Source organism: Drosophila innubila (genome assembly GCF_004354385.1).
Source record: "Drosophila innubila isolate TH190305 chromosome 3L unlocalized genomic scaffold, UK_Dinn_1.0 0_D_3L, whole genome shotgun sequence".
NCBI classification, from domain to species: Eukaryota; Metazoa; Arthropoda; class Insecta; order Diptera; family Drosophilidae; genus Drosophila; species Drosophila innubila.
In genome coordinates, this window is record NW_022995376.1 from 10,103,640 (window position 1) to 10,119,139 (window position 15,500).

At 36.9% G+C, this 15,500-nt stretch overlaps 1 protein-coding gene across 18 annotated transcripts in view; it reads right to left on the reverse strand.

The window, feature by feature from the left end:
• The window catches only part of LOC117786404 (protein phosphatase 1 regulatory subunit 12A), a 32,950-nt gene extending 17,688 nt beyond the window's left edge, over positions 1-15,262 (reverse strand). For 4 of the 18 annotated variants that reach the window (XR_004617627.1, XM_034624632.1, XM_034624631.1 and 1 more), the window contains exons 1-11: positions 15,088-15,262; positions 13,354-14,384; positions 6,182-6,294; positions 5,569-6,123; positions 5,414-5,502; positions 4,409-4,522; positions 4,129-4,222; positions 2,823-3,245; positions 2,377-2,484; positions 1,972-2,100; positions 1,540-1,732 (exon numbers count right to left, since the gene is read on the reverse strand). Coding sequence is in view for 17 of the 18 variants with exons in the window: in XM_034624632.1 (XP_034480523.1) it covers positions 1,540-1,732; positions 1,972-2,100; positions 2,377-2,484; positions 2,823-3,245; positions 4,129-4,222; positions 4,409-4,522; positions 5,414-5,502; positions 5,569-6,123; positions 6,182-6,294; positions 13,354-13,611 (2,076 nt within the window). In the remaining variant the exon portion in view is untranslated. The remainder of the gene's footprint in view (positions 1-1,539; positions 1,733-1,971; positions 2,101-2,376; positions 2,485-2,822; positions 3,246-4,128; positions 4,223-4,408; positions 4,523-5,413; positions 5,503-5,568; positions 6,124-6,181; positions 6,295-13,353; positions 14,385-15,087) is intronic. The other 14 variants (XM_034624625.1, XM_034624624.1, XM_034624643.1 and 11 more) reach the window with 14 other exon arrangements.
• Between the last annotated feature and the right edge of the window lie 238 nt (positions 15,263-15,500).

Genomic DNA, 15,500 nt, shown 5'->3' on the forward strand with positions numbered 1-15,500 from the left:
CCGAGCACTTTCATATACTTTTAAGAGAACTTTACGCATGCAAACATCTGACATGCAGAAATACATAAATATGGTATGTATAGTATACATTGTATACATTTGTATATATATAGTATTGGTAACTGTTCAGTCATATTGTTTATATACATATAGAAAAGTAAATAAACTAACTTAAAATACATACAATTAATTATCTTTATGAGAAAATCATAAATAAAGCTACTCTTATAAACCGCACTTGATGTATGATTGTTATGATATTACGAATATATATGAAACGACGGCGATCAGCGGCAATTGCGTTTGCTTTGGCATTGCAGAGCGTTGCGGTGGTGCTCGGTGCTGCGGTGGTGCGGGCATTTCAATTTGATCAGCGCAATAATAAAACTCGGATGCAGACAGAAAAAATCACAAATTGCAATCGCAGTATAAAACTCAATTTGATTGGCTCGCATTTTAATTGTTTGTTAAATTTGTTGCAGCTAAATGAGAGCTGATTGATTGATCGACTCGAGCGGCTGATTGATTGATGAGACGCTGATTGAAAACATGATCAACTAAACTACTTTTTGGTAAAGGTTTTTTTTTTTGACACTATGCAAAGACAAGAGATCTGTCAAAGAACAAAGTTATAAGATAAATAATTGTAATTTTAGTTAAATATTTTTATTTTATATAGATACAAATCTTTATCGTACAAACGCAATGTGGCACAACAGCAGTTTTAAATGTATTGTATTTATTTTATTAATTTTAAATCCTTTCTTACTTGGCTCTTCGAGCTCTTTCCGTTTATAGTTTTTTTTTTTGACAGATCTGATAAGCAATCCTTTAATCTGTATTAGATTGCATTGTATTCTTGCATAGTGTCTGAGATACTTTGATTTAAAACTAAGCGCTACCATAAGGCTTATTGTTACCAACTAGGCTTAACAAACGTGCTCACACACACACACGAACATACATAAATAGACACACACACACACACACAGAGGGTGGGAGAGTTAAACACATGTGTATGTAAGTGAGAACGACAAACACCAAATTAGCAACATTCTTGACTTGTGGTGTATGATTTGATTCAGAGTAAAAGAGAAAGAACGCTGGGTGATGCACACGCACACACAGACACAAGTGTAGATTGATGGGATGAGTTGGTGGTTGGGTGGGGCATAAAACGAGTACATTAAATGGGGGGAAGGGAAATAGACACCATAACCATAAGCAGTTGTTGCTGGTGTACGAGCTAAAAACTGCATTGTGAACATTGTGTGTGTGTGTGTGTGTGTCTGTGTGTGAATTGTGGACTCTTTGTTGCTACAGATAATGAGCATACATAAGTATACGCATGTATGTATGTCTAGGCGATCTAAGTGATAATGGTGGTCTACTGATAACATGAAACTCTCAAATGTGAACTGATCTACGAACTTTGCTGATTTTGAAATGTGTCAAATTGTTGAGTGATTTTGTTTATCGATGTTTCTAAGATTCATTTTGTTGTTGTTATGTTTTGGCATGGTCACACAAAGTACTTACGCTGCTGCTGTTGTTGTTATTGTTATTGTTGTTCTTATTCATGCCCAGATTCTTCTTCTTGACCAGCTCCTCGGCACTCTTGATCTCATCGAGGGTGACACCCTGTGTGGAACGACGCGTCTCTCGCACTCGCTTCGCATGCGCTTTACGCTGCGTTTCGCTTTCCTCGTCGCGCACTGGAGGCACAAAGGATCTACATAGAAGGATATTTCCATTAGATTACACCAAAAATATGACAATAGCAACGAAAACAATGAGAGCAACTCATGCTAAACAAACTCAAAATGAATTAAATAACAATAGGCAACTATTTGGGGCAAGTTGAGAGGTTAGCAGCTGGCACACAATATTTTAATGGCTCTTCGGGTTAGCGCAATTTGACAATTTACAATTATAAATAATTGTTAGCCAGTTAACAATTTCGTTTATTACTTGAAAAAGTTTTTGAATATATTGCCCGCCGATTGTTTAGGTTTTGGAGTCTCCACTTCGCTGGCAACGGCACTTGCCGTTGTGCTGCCATTGTTGTTGCTGTTGCTGCTGCTTTGGGCAGCCGGATTGCTAACAAAATTATGGGTATATATGGTATATATAATAAGAACCGATAATATAAACGATGTTCTTAGAAAACTTGAAAGATTTAAGCTATTTTATGCATAAGATCAGTTTTCATAGGGCAATGTTTAAAGTAAAACTAAAATTAACGACAAACTATGTACAAATCTGTAGTTCTGACCAAAATTACAAACTGTTATCGACATGTTTCAATAATTTACATGACAAGAAAACTGACCTTAGACATAAGTATCTCTGTTAATTTTCTAACACCCTACTCACCTGCGTATTGGTGGGGTATGCACAGTTGTTGAGGGTGAGCTGAGCACTGTTGTTGTTGGTGTTGTTGTTGTCGCTGCATTAAGCATCGCAACTGGAGCAATCGGTTTTCTACAAATGATCAAACAGAGAAGAATAAAATAGAAAAGAGAAAATGTAGAGCATTAAAAAGAGTCACTTGAATTGAAAATATCATAGCTAATAGATGTAGACGACATTGTGCGTATTGCCTAATTAAATGTTAAGTATAGATATTGTTTGTTGGTGCAATGAGAATTTATCGGGTATACATATAGAGAAGCTAAGCATAAGCAAAGATTATATAGTTTACAGATTACAAATTACAATTATTAAGTATACTTTCTAGTTAGTTACGGTTAGCAATTTTGATTACGAGTTGTTTTTGTTTTTTTTTTCTTTCTTTTTGGCCTTTTGGGCACAAAACAAACCTGAAATACACAGAGTTATCTTTGAGGGAGGCCGATCTTTGTACGCTATAAGTTAGACTTGGATTTGCTGTAGATGTTATTGATGTTGTAGTTGCTGCTGTTGCAGTTGTTGTTGCTGCTGCTGCTGTTGTTGTGTTGTTGGTGTGTGTGTTGAATGTTGTTGTGGTGTTTGTTGTGCTTGATGTTGATGTGTTGTTATAGTTGTTGCTGCTGCTGATGCCAGTTGTGTTTGCAGTTTGTCCCAACAGCAGCAGACTCTTATTGTTGTTGATGTTATTATTGTTATTATTATTGTTGTTATTGCTACTTTGGTTATTGTTGTTATTGGCATTGCCGGGCAGAGCATTCGCCGTCGTCGCTAGCAGTATGGGACATGAATTCGCCTTAATGCGTGCCCGCAGCTCATTGTACTTTTGATAGAATCTGCACACGGTTCAAGATCATGATTCAGCGGGGCGGGCAGATGGGCAGGCGGGTGGATTGGTTGGTTGACAGGCGGGCGGGCGGGCAGGCAGGCGGGTTAGAATTGAATTTGATTTTTTTTTTTTTTTTTTTTGGTTTTGAATCAATAAGCGTTTGATGATTTGGTGCGATTTGGTGAGTAGTTGTTGTTGTTGTAGTTGTTGTTTTTGGTTGCACATAAGAAAAAAGAACACACAAAAAATAACAAAAGAAATCAAATTTCAAATAATAAGACGAACAAACTTCTTAAGTTCTTATTAAACTTCGGATTTGTTATTTGTTTGTGCTTCACACCTTGCCGTGCCACTTGTGGCAGCTGCAGCACCTGCTCTATTCCACTTAATATTTACAATAATTTCTCATTTCTTTTCATAACAATTTTCTTTGTGATTCAGAATTAATTCCGAGTAGAGAGCGACAGTTGAGCAAGTTGATAGTGTGGCTAAATTTAAAGAGTTACTGCGTAAAGCGGTTCGATAATGGTCAATTTGATGGTTGTCTGGTTCTGTACAAGTATGTGTGTGTGTGTGAGTCTGTGTGTTGATTTGTGAGAGAGCGGTGTGTGTGTGTGAAAGATGTACATGTGTGTGTGTGATAAGCGGCGCGCAATCAGCAAAAGGTGAAACACAAACGGCAAAAACAAACCGAAAATGTTGTGCAGTTTGTGACACATAAAATATACAATTTGTTGTTACTCGTATTATATATAAGTAATAATATATATGTATTTTGTAAATGCGGGTTAATTTGCAATGTGTGTTTGTTTGTATATGTGTGGCACGCATTTCTGTCAAGTTACTCTAGGTGTGTTTGTGTGTGTGTGTGTATAGAGACTGAAACTCACTTTTGATCATTCTCAAAGCTGTGCGTGCGTCGCAAGATGACATCGTTGGCGCTTTCATTGCCGCTTTTGCCGCTCAGCTCTTTGTCAGGAACTTCTACAATAAAAACATTCAAATTAGTAATTGTTTATAGATAAATACAATTAAGAAACAAGGCTGCAAACCTTTAAAATATTGTAGGAGGATGGTTTAAATCCGGGTTTAATTTAACAACAAAAAATAGATTAATCTTTTTTTTTTTTATTTATTAAAAAAGGAGCAGCCTTGTTAACAGTTACTTACGATTCTTAGTGGGACTGTCGTTGGGCGTGCGGAGCGTTTTGCGTCGCCAGGGCGCCTCATCCTCCACAGAGTGTTCGGCGGCATGAATTTGTTGATTGGGCTTAACATTTTCAGCTGCAAGATGGAGAATAAAATGTTATTAGAAAATGATATAAAACTGCAAGAACTACATAGAGATTAGCTGGTTCAACTTGGCTTAATGCAGGCAGAGGGGGAAGGGAGGCAGTTGGTAACGCAGACGCTAAACAAATTGCCAGACTACCTTCGCTCTCTGATAGACTTGTGCTGTGCGAGCTCTCTGTAGAATCGCTGAGATCTGAATCGGAATCGTTATCGTTTTCTGGCGATGCCATAACATCATCATCATCATCATCAACAACATCATTAACATCATCATAATTAAGATCCTTAGCAGCAGGTGCAGTAGCAACAGCAGCAATTGTGGCAGCAACATCATCGGTTTCAACTTGAGCTTCAACGCTGGCGCTAATCGAACTGCTGGCAGCTGCAGTGTGCGGTGTGGACAAAGACAAGACACAAATAGAGAAAAGACAGACGCAGACAGAGAGAGAGAGTGGGGAAAACGGGAAGAGAGAGAGAAAGAGAGAGTGGTTGCAGGCTGAGAGAATTACACAAAACTAGACGATGAGATCTATATAGATGATGATGATGATGTTAATGTTGATAATAAGACGCAAAAAACATACAAAGTGACAAATTGAAGATGTGACATGACATGACGAGGACAAGGCAGTGTCTCTATGTCTGTATATGTGCAAATGTTTATAATAAATGCAACAATTCAACTAAACTTTAACGCGCATGAGAACCTAAATTCACAACCATAACAAAAGATACACGCACACACAAAAAAGTTGGCATAGAAATATAAAATTAAAATAATTTTTTTGTTTTTTTGTATAAATATGCAAAAGAAGCAGCAGCAGCTGCTGAGCGGGGTGAGATATAGATATTTTCTAGGTTTCTTGGGTTCAGTCTACGCACCATCCTTAGCGGCATCAGTTCTCACTTCAACGCGTACAAGTTTCGTTGGTGTTTTGTCCACATGATTTTCAATCGCATCTGAGATTCTGCTGTAATATTAAATAAGAGATGTATTAGCATGCTGATTAACTGTCAGATTAGTATGATTAACTCACCTGATTTGACTAGAGGGACGCCGCTTGTTGCGTTTGTTGGCACGCAATTCTTCCAGGAATTTGACCATTTTGCGATCGGCGACATCGATGCAGGATTGGCCAGCATAATTGCGTATATCCATGTTGGCCCATGACTCCACCAGCATTTCAGCTGTCTCCTTTTGGCCCCAGTGTGCAGCGGCATGCAACGGCGTCCAGCCATCATTATCCTGTCTATCGACATTGGCACGTCCGGCGAGCAACAGACTCAGCACATTCGTATAGCCCTTGGCAGCTGCCACATGTAGCGCCGTTGCACCAGTTTTTGGATTCGGTCGATCCACTTCAGTGGCATCGCTAAGCAGCCATTTATTTGCATCATTGAGCATGGCCTTCTCCTCCGCCTTGCGCGCCTGATCCACATCAATATTTAGCTCCTGCACCACCTTTTCCATGTAGTCAATCATGGGCATATGTTGCACATCAATTGCCAAATCCAGCGCCAAATCTCCATCACTATTCACAGCAGCCACATCGGCATGGTTCTCCACCAGATACTGTGCTATGCTCACAAAGCTGTAAATGAAAACGTTTTATCAATAGCTTGTATCGGAAGTTAATAACGGTTACTCACCCGCAGGAGGCTGTTGCATGTAGCGGTGTCCATCCCTCGTTGTCCTGACGATTAATATCGGCTCCATGTGTCACTAAGAACTCAACCATTTCGAGCTTGTCATCGATGCAAGCCTGTAAAAATGTAACAATAAATTTTATCATAAATAAATTGTATAACAGAAGATCGATAACGATATAAATCTATAGAGATAATAAACGATAGCTAGATTAAGCAATGACTACAACAATCCATAAAGCTCGTCGAATTTTGTTCATAGTAAATTAATTTAAAAGTGTGTAATATAAAAAATATTTAATTTAAAGGTATAAGTCAATAGCGACAATTATCGAAAACTATCATTATTAGATTTAAATACCCTTGAATTTATAAAAAATCGCTTTCCACGATAATCGATAGCTGAAATTTAATTTATATTTTGCATAAACATAATTTCCAGAAAAATGTCAGCCAATTTTATTTCTATGATCCAAAAACTATGCTACAAAAATGTTACAAAATTATGAGGTTGACGAATTTAGGAACATGCCTGGTGTTTAGTATGTTAATCAATTCGAAATTCAAATGATTTTAGTATTGATTTTCACAATTTAAGTATTTCAATAGAATGATCAAAGAGGCAGAACAAACTGGAATAAATAAATGCAAAGTAAAGTATTTGATGATTCTGTGTTAAGGTAAAATAAATTTACATTTCTCGATTGTTTATGCCGTTGCCAGTTCTTGTCAATATTTCAGTTTGTAGATGAACTAAATTGAATCTTCAATATATTGAAATTGTTTTCGATTTTTGCGAATTTCATTATTCAGTTGCTGCCAAAAGACTCTTATACAGTTTAATGTTTTTTTTTTGTGCCATGTTTTAATAGCTCTGCTCTGTTTATCTTGCTAAAAACGATAAAGTAAACATATTACGAGGGAAAGAGAGAGAGAGAGAGAGAGAGAGAGAGAGAGAGAGAGTAAAAGAAAGAGAGATAGAGAGACTGACTGGGTCTGGAACTCTGACTGAGGCACATGGACAACATTGTTTATGCGGATTTCCGTTGAAGCGAAGACATCGCCGCCAGTCGGCGTGTGCACAGCGAAGACGACAACCAACAACCGACAACCGACAACGATGGCGTTGATGATATCATCGTGAGCAACTCCGACTCGTCGGCTTCTTCTATGTGTTGCTATCTAACTAAGAACCCACCCAATAATAATGCGACGCTTATAACACACACTCTCAAATGCTCGATAAGAATTCTTCGCCAGCAACAAAAGAATCATAATAAGAAGAAGAAGAAAGCGCCAAACCTCAATTCACATACCAATATTCCAATTGTTTGACTTGATAAGCGCACGTTCTTTTCAAATGTTCTTAAGTATTTTGTTTTTTATTTTTATTTTTATTTTGTGGTTGCCATATGTTAATTTACTTCTTTTTGTTTAATACATTTAAGGGGCTTTGAAAATGCAAAAGTAATTTTCATTTCGCAGTAAAACGCATAAAAAAGGGGACGGTCGGGGCGTGGGGCACGGGGGCATGTAGCATGAGGGCACACGAGGCACAAAACAAAAACAAAACGAGATTGAAGGAAAAAGACTGAGCAATTTGTAAATCTGGAACGCAGCCAATTAATTAATTATGAGCAATTTTGATAAACTGACCAACTGACGACAGCGACAACTGACAAACGGACAGACCGACAAAACGGACCGATCGACAAGCAAACTGACAATACGCCCACACATTGACCATCATCCTGTTTCTTTGACGAACTTGTTGGTTGGCACGCAGAATTTGACATAAGTTATCTGGCCAACAATTTGTGACTTTTGATTTCTGTGGTCTGGTGTTAATGTCAGCCAAAGTAGCAACAACTACAACAACAACAAGAACAACAACAATGGCAATTTCTGTGCTATTTTCATTGCATTGAAAGCGAATTTTTCTTGGCCAGCTAAAGAGAATGAGAGGGGAAAGAGAGATAAAGAGCGAGAGAGAAGGTCTACGAATTGCATGCTAAGTTTAGCCTTTTGTTTTTGGCACGCCATTGAGCGGCATTTTGACTATTTGCCACTCTGCTTCACTCCCTCCTCTCTCTGTCTCTTGCTCTGCCCTCTGCTGGCCACTTTACGCCCAAAATGTTATTCACCCCGCGGCATTACGTATACGCCGCGTATTGCGGCAACTTGTTGAGAAGGCTTTGCAGCAAGCCGCTTATGTTGTGTATAATCCCGAGCTGCTCTCAACAAGCTAAGTTGCCTATTAACTCCCACAGCATCCTTAGAAACCCCCTTTCCCCTAATTGTTGGGAGAGTTCAAGAGTTTAATTTCGTATTTAACTAGCCTGTTTCTTTCTCCACGAGATGTTGGTAAATACGTGATTAACAATTGTATATATAAGCGTAGATACTGTGCATGGCTTTACTCTCTTGAGAGCACATTATCTTTTGCTATGCTTACAATCCACACTCTTTTATTTCTCTCTCTCTCTCTCTCTTTACAATCCTTATATCGCAATAAGAAATTAAAAACTTAAGATACATTATGAAATGTTAATTTTTATCATATCTATTACTTCTTTTTTTAATATTCAATTGAAATGCATTAAAAATTAATAAAAAATTTATTTCAATGGGGATGTCTCGAGAAGCTTGATCTAAAATACAGCAATAAAAGTATAATTCAAACTAATTGCTTATGAGTAATTAAACAAATCAAAGCCAAAGCAAATCAAACGCATGAGTTGAAAGAGTTTTTAAAATGTTAAACTAATAGCATTTGTCCTATATCCAACGAAATATCTATATCTTTTGCAAATACATATGCATTTCGGATATACAATATCTAGGCATATGGCAAAATAGTTTTTTGGCGTATGGCAAGCCTTCATAATAATTTCAAATAATTTTAGTAGTTCTTTTTTGGGAAAGTTCGCATGTGTTTGATGCCACTTGAATGCCTCGACCTCGTCTAGCTGCCAAAAAATATTAATAAAAAGCGATTAAAACAAAGAAAAATACCAACTGTCTGCCATTTAGTCAGCTGAGTGATCTTTCAGTTAGAAGCATTTGGCCAAGGACAAAGTGAAGTCAAGAGTCATTATTAACTTAAACATATACGAGTATAAGAATAACTTTTTGTCGAGCATTCTTAATTAATTTTTTTTAATCTTGCTGTATTATAAGCACTTGAAAAGTAATTATAACTGATTTTATTTTATATATATGAGTTAACAGTTTGTGATTTGTACTTTTATCTCGTCTATTAATAGTGCCTATATTGTCTAGATCCACCCACAAACTGGACATGATGTTATATAGATGTTCAACTATTTATTTTTATACACATTTCGTCATGGTATTTGCAAAAAAGTTCTGTAGTTTTCGAAAATGTTCGTGTTCGTTCGCCTTAAAAGCCAAATACAATTTTCAATTTTCTATCTTTTGGTTTTTTCATAAATTTTACCCTATCTTTGTGGGTGTATGTGTGTGTGTGTAAGAGCTTGCAGCAATAAAATGAGCTCAAATAATACAATCAAAACTGGGAGAATTGGGAGTAAGAGTAAGAGAGAGAGAGAGAGAAACTAACGTCAGCAGGCGGTTGTAAAATGTACAAATTTAAAGGCATCTAGCAATTGTTGCTGTTGTTGTTGTTATTATTTCGATTTTGCTTGAAATGGTATTATGCAATGCACTACTCTTCACACACACAAGTATACACATACACTCATTGCAGACATAGAATTATTTTTCAGTTTGCACAATTCGCAAGATTTTCAGCATCGTTTGTTATTTTGGGTGTAAAACACCAAACGAGAAATAAATCAAATCAAATGTAGCCACAGCAGCCATTTATATACGTATATACACACACATACGCACACACACAACTACATATATATGGTATAGTCAGCAGATATATGAAACACGCGCTGTGAATTCTTGAGGATGTTTGATTTGTATCTGTATCTGAATCTGTTGCCGTATATCGCATATCTGTCTGTGCGTTCATCCGTCCGTCCCATGGCTCGTCTGTCCGCCCCGTTGAGAGCGCAGAACACAGCAGAGCAGAGATAGAACCGGGCCAAGGTTACAAAACACGTCAATAAAACGCGTTAGAACCTCAAAACATTCAATACTTACATACATATACACATATTGTTTTTGGAAAACTCACGCAACGCAACTGATCTGCCAGATTTCCGAGACAGGACTACAACAACAAACAAATAAGCCGAAACAACAACGGCAACAACAAGAATACAACATTACAACAATCATCTAGAGATCAACAACAACACACATTTGGGGTCATCTAACGATCACGTTCATGATTTGTTGCTATTATTTGTAGTTATTATTATGTATTTTATGCATTTTCGTATTGCGAGATATCGCTCAATCTGAAAAACAACTAAAACTTGACAAAATAATTAGCTAATTTATGCAACAACAATGTAGCCGATTGTCAAGTCTGATTGAAGCCCAGTTACTAGTAAATAGTTTAAACTAATTGTATCTCAGTCTTTCAAGGTTTCTATAAAAGGCGCTATAAAAACAAAACAAAACCAAAAACATCTTTCAGATCTCTTAATTATAATGAAACCAAATTTGTTCAAGTGTTATTCAAACGCGTGTTTCTTGGCTCCGAAAAAAAAAATACAGTTTCAGCGGAAGTTTGAAATAAAATTAAAAGATATCGCTTAGAGGATATGATTCAAATGTTATAGCAACAACAATATGTTAATCCGAAGATTAGTTGCCAAATATTTATGAATAGTAGTTTAACCAAAAATACTGATAAGAACAACAATTGTTACAGTTTACAATTTGAAGGATTACCATAAAATAATGCTACTTTGAATTGAGATTAGCATTACTGTGCCCTTGCTGAGAGTATTTAAATTTTTGCAAGCATTATGTGACGCCTTTGAATTCAAAAGACAAAATAAACTGTAATATTTAATTTATATATATTTATTTTGTAGATTCTTAAACTTTGTATGGCATAGAATGTGAGTATACATTTTATGGCACATTTAAAAAAAGTTTAAATATAGCGCATTCCATTAAATATATATCTGAATATTTATATGTATCAATACCAAATAATATGGCATGAACATTTAAATATATTAAAACTGAACAGCGTCAATCACAATATCCTTGAACTACACTGTGATAGAACATTGAAATATTCAAAAAATACATGAAGAAAATATTATATATAGATTTATTAAAACTTAAGATGTAAACAAACATATGTAATTTATTGCAATTTCTTTAATCATTTCGTGGCCGTCCCCCCAAGTGAGTTGAATGTCAACGCACCGCCACGGACACCCCCAATGTCCGTCCGTCCGTCTGTCTATTTGTCCGACTGTCCAGTTGGCCGTCTGTTGGTTTGTCATCATCATCATTCATAGTCGAAGGTGGCAGCCGTTTTGGTTGCCATTGAAAATGGCATGCAGGTGTTTTGCTTGTTAGTGTTAGTTATTTATTTATTTATTTGTTGTAGTTGTTGTTGTTTATGAATGAAAGCAGAAACAAACAATTTTCACTTGTATGTTTGAATCGTTTGTTTGTAAAAAGAAAGCACAAGACATGTCTTTGATCATCCACAAATACAGCAATGTATTAATTAATTACAATACTTAATGCTTACAACATATTGTAATTAATGCAATGGAAATTCAGTTTGCGGTTTAACAACAACAACAACAGCAACAACAACTGCAATTGCAACTACAACAACAACTACACAGGTAATTCAAGACTCTGCGCAGTTCCCATTGTTATTATTATTATTGCTGTAATTGCAGTTCCTCCCCCTTCAGTCACCTTATGCCACGCCTTGTACAACTACATATACTATATCATCTACTACTATCTTGTGATTATGTACAAATTAGCATCTGGTTAACAAGTGCGCCGCGGCTAAACGGTGAAAATCTGCTGCTCTTAGCGGGCGCAGCATAATTAAAATCAATTAGCTGAATTAAAGCGACAGTTGCTGCTAAGAGTCTGTGCACACATGCATGATTCGTTATAACAAAGCTTGAAATATCGTATGTCGTAAATAAGTATCGAAAGACATTTCTTTTTAAATGTTCTCTAAAACTGTCCTTGAGAAGATAAAAATGAAATACAGTTAAAGTTAATATTATTTATCTTTTATATATATATATATATATAATTTCTAGATCAAAATGGGTAGACTCTACAAAAGTATTAAAGATAAAGTTTTTGAGTTTCTTATGATATTTTATTGATAAATCATTAAAAAAAAAACTAAACAATGAGTTCTCTGACTCGAGTGCCGGGAATGTTATGTACAGAATTTGAGTTATTATTAATAACAAATTCCGATCCTGATATTTAATATAAACAAGTCAGATACATATCTACATAAATAAATAGATACATGTATATAGATATGGATAACAGTCTGTGTGTTGTGTTCTGCACAGTCATTCGCATTGAAAGGCGCCACATGAAATAAATTTCAACAAAGATTTTGAAATTATTTTCTTTTTAGTATTTTCATGTGAATTTCAAAAGAACAATCGAATAAAATTGAAAGAAAAATGAAAATGATTTTGCGAAAATCTTTTTCTATATACAAACTCGAATCTGTGCATGTGTAAGTGTGTGTGTGAATTGTATATTTTTCTTGGCATTTAAAAATAGAAAATTTTTGTATTTTTCTTATTTAATGCTTGCGCCGTTTGCCGTTTGTTGCTATTGTTGTCGGTGTTGTTGCTGTTGTTGTTTCGGCATTTCGACTTGTTGTAAATCGTCGGCTTGCATTAGAAATGTATTTGTTAATGTTTTAGTGGTTTTGCGGTGCTTTGGAAACCACAGCGAGAGCACGAAATACGCCGTAACAACAACACCAATGAATGAACAGCTAGAAAATATATGTACAAAGTTTTTGCGTCGACTGCGGCAGCGACAGCGACTGCGACGCTGACATCGCAACACAGTTGGGCGCAACAGTTTCGAAATTGGCCTGCACAGTGCCCACCCCCTGTTGTTGTTTTTATTATTATTGTTTTTGTTGCTGGGGTCGCGTGTTCGCAATCACTGACGTAATGTGCTCCATTTATATTACACGCAGTTTATCGATATCGATATCGAATGCGAAAGAGAGTGGGGAGAGAGTGAGAGAGAATACACACCTGATGCAACGCTGTAAGGCCATCCACATTAGCAGTGTTGATATCGGCGCCATCATCGATCAGCTGCAGCACATCATCCTTATCCCCAGAGAGGCAGGCAGCGAGAAAAACGCAGCCGGAGCTGAACTTGATGTGACGGCCGTTATGCGTACGGCGGGGTGTCGGAGCGGCGCGATTTGTGTCCGACTCCTCCCAGCGCTTCAGCTGCTCGGCCCGCTTCATCATTGCCGAATTGTTGGGCACGTCCAGCGTTGACATTTTGCCGTTTTGCAGTACTAACTCTTTTTTTTAATTTTATCTTACTTCTTTTTCAATTTATCTGCAACAGCGTTGCAGTTGTTTTCACTTTTATTTATTTTTGTTTGTTATCTGCAATTTGTTATTATTATTGTTGTTATTGCAACTGTAATTGTATTTGCGATCAATCGAAACTGGCCGCTGCACCGAGAATTTTGATTTGCACTATTTATAGAAAAAAGTTGCTCATTCAATTTGTTGTTTGTGTTGTTTGTTTTAGCACTGATCACTTACAATTTGCTTTGCGTTGCTGTGTGTGTGCTGCTGCTTCTTCTTGCTAATTATTAATTTTCTATTTTCACTCGTTTCGTGCCTACTGCTTTGTGTGTGCTTTTTGTATTTTGTACGCTTTATCAGCTAAAACGGGCGCAACTGCATGGCTGGCGTGTTATTTTTTTCTTCTCCTTTATTTTTTGTATTTTTTTTTATCGTGTTTCTTTTGCACTTCACTGCACACTCACACACTCAAGCTCCCGCTCACACATACACATAACACACACACACTTGCAGACAGACAGGCACACACACACACGCATGCAGGCTGGCGCGTTCTCTCGGCCGTTTTTCTTACACGCTTGCAAAACAATTTTTCGGTTTTCTGTTGTTGCCTGTTAGCATTTATCACACTTTTTTGATTCTTAGCTTTCGCTTAACATTAAAAACAAACATTTTATCCATTTGCGCGTCGCTGGGGCTGCTACTTCCGCTGCTGCTGCGGCTTCTGCTTCTACTGGCTGCAAAGAAATAATTGAGGCAAAAAGTTGCGCGTAAATTATTTTGACGATGGACATAAAACACAACACTGCGGCTGCGGCCTGCGTTTCTGCCGACTTCGCTGCTGGCGCTGACACACGCATTAATATTTTGATTACGCTTTAAGCACAGGGTTGTCGCATTGCCATTATTTTTAATTATTATATTTAAGACAACTTTCTATGTTTACAATTAATAATAAAAAGTATTGAATAAAAAAAAAAAGAACATTTGTTGCTGATGCTCTTTACACTTTGTTTATCATTGCACGTATGCTCGCGCGCTTGTTCTCTCTTTCTCTCACTCTCATCACCAGCACACACATACACGCACTATGCAACACTGTGTGTGTGTTACCAATTTGACATAAATTCAACAGCCGCGACGCTGACGTCGGTACGCGAGTAAATAGAACGAAGAACGCAACTTAAGATGGAAACCTATATTTTTCACACAGTCTTTTCGGCATATTTTTATATAATGAATTTTTAGGCCAATTATAATTCTAAATACACTGCGCGTACTTATGTAAAGGCATTTTACAGAGCACCATCCACACACACATACACGCACATCACACATTCACATACACGCATACGAAAACGTAGAGAAAAATGTACAAATTGCAGTAGAAACTTTTCACACCACAACGGCATCGAAACCGAACGAAACGCACAAACTTACTTTGTTTCTAGTTAAGCGCAAATTGTAGACACTATTTTAGGGTTAACAGGGTCAAGCGGTTAAATAGTGCAATGCACAATAATTTAAATTATTGTGCATATTTCGGATATATTTTAAAACTTAATTGCGTTCACAATTCCGTGCCATTCCGTGCGGCCACGACAAATGTTAAAATGAAACTGATGAAAGAGAGGGACAGAGAAAACAGAGAGAAAGAGGGCGACCCTGTTCAAGAAATATGTTGCTGAAAATTGTGAATGCTGAAAAATGTTGCCTCAAATTGTGAGTGTTGCCTCGGAAACATGTCGCTTCGATAAATTCAGTGATGCGACCATGCCAAAAATAGAAACAGTGTGTACACAAAAATAGAGAAAAAAGTAACACTATACACCAGGGTTGCACGGTGGTAATTT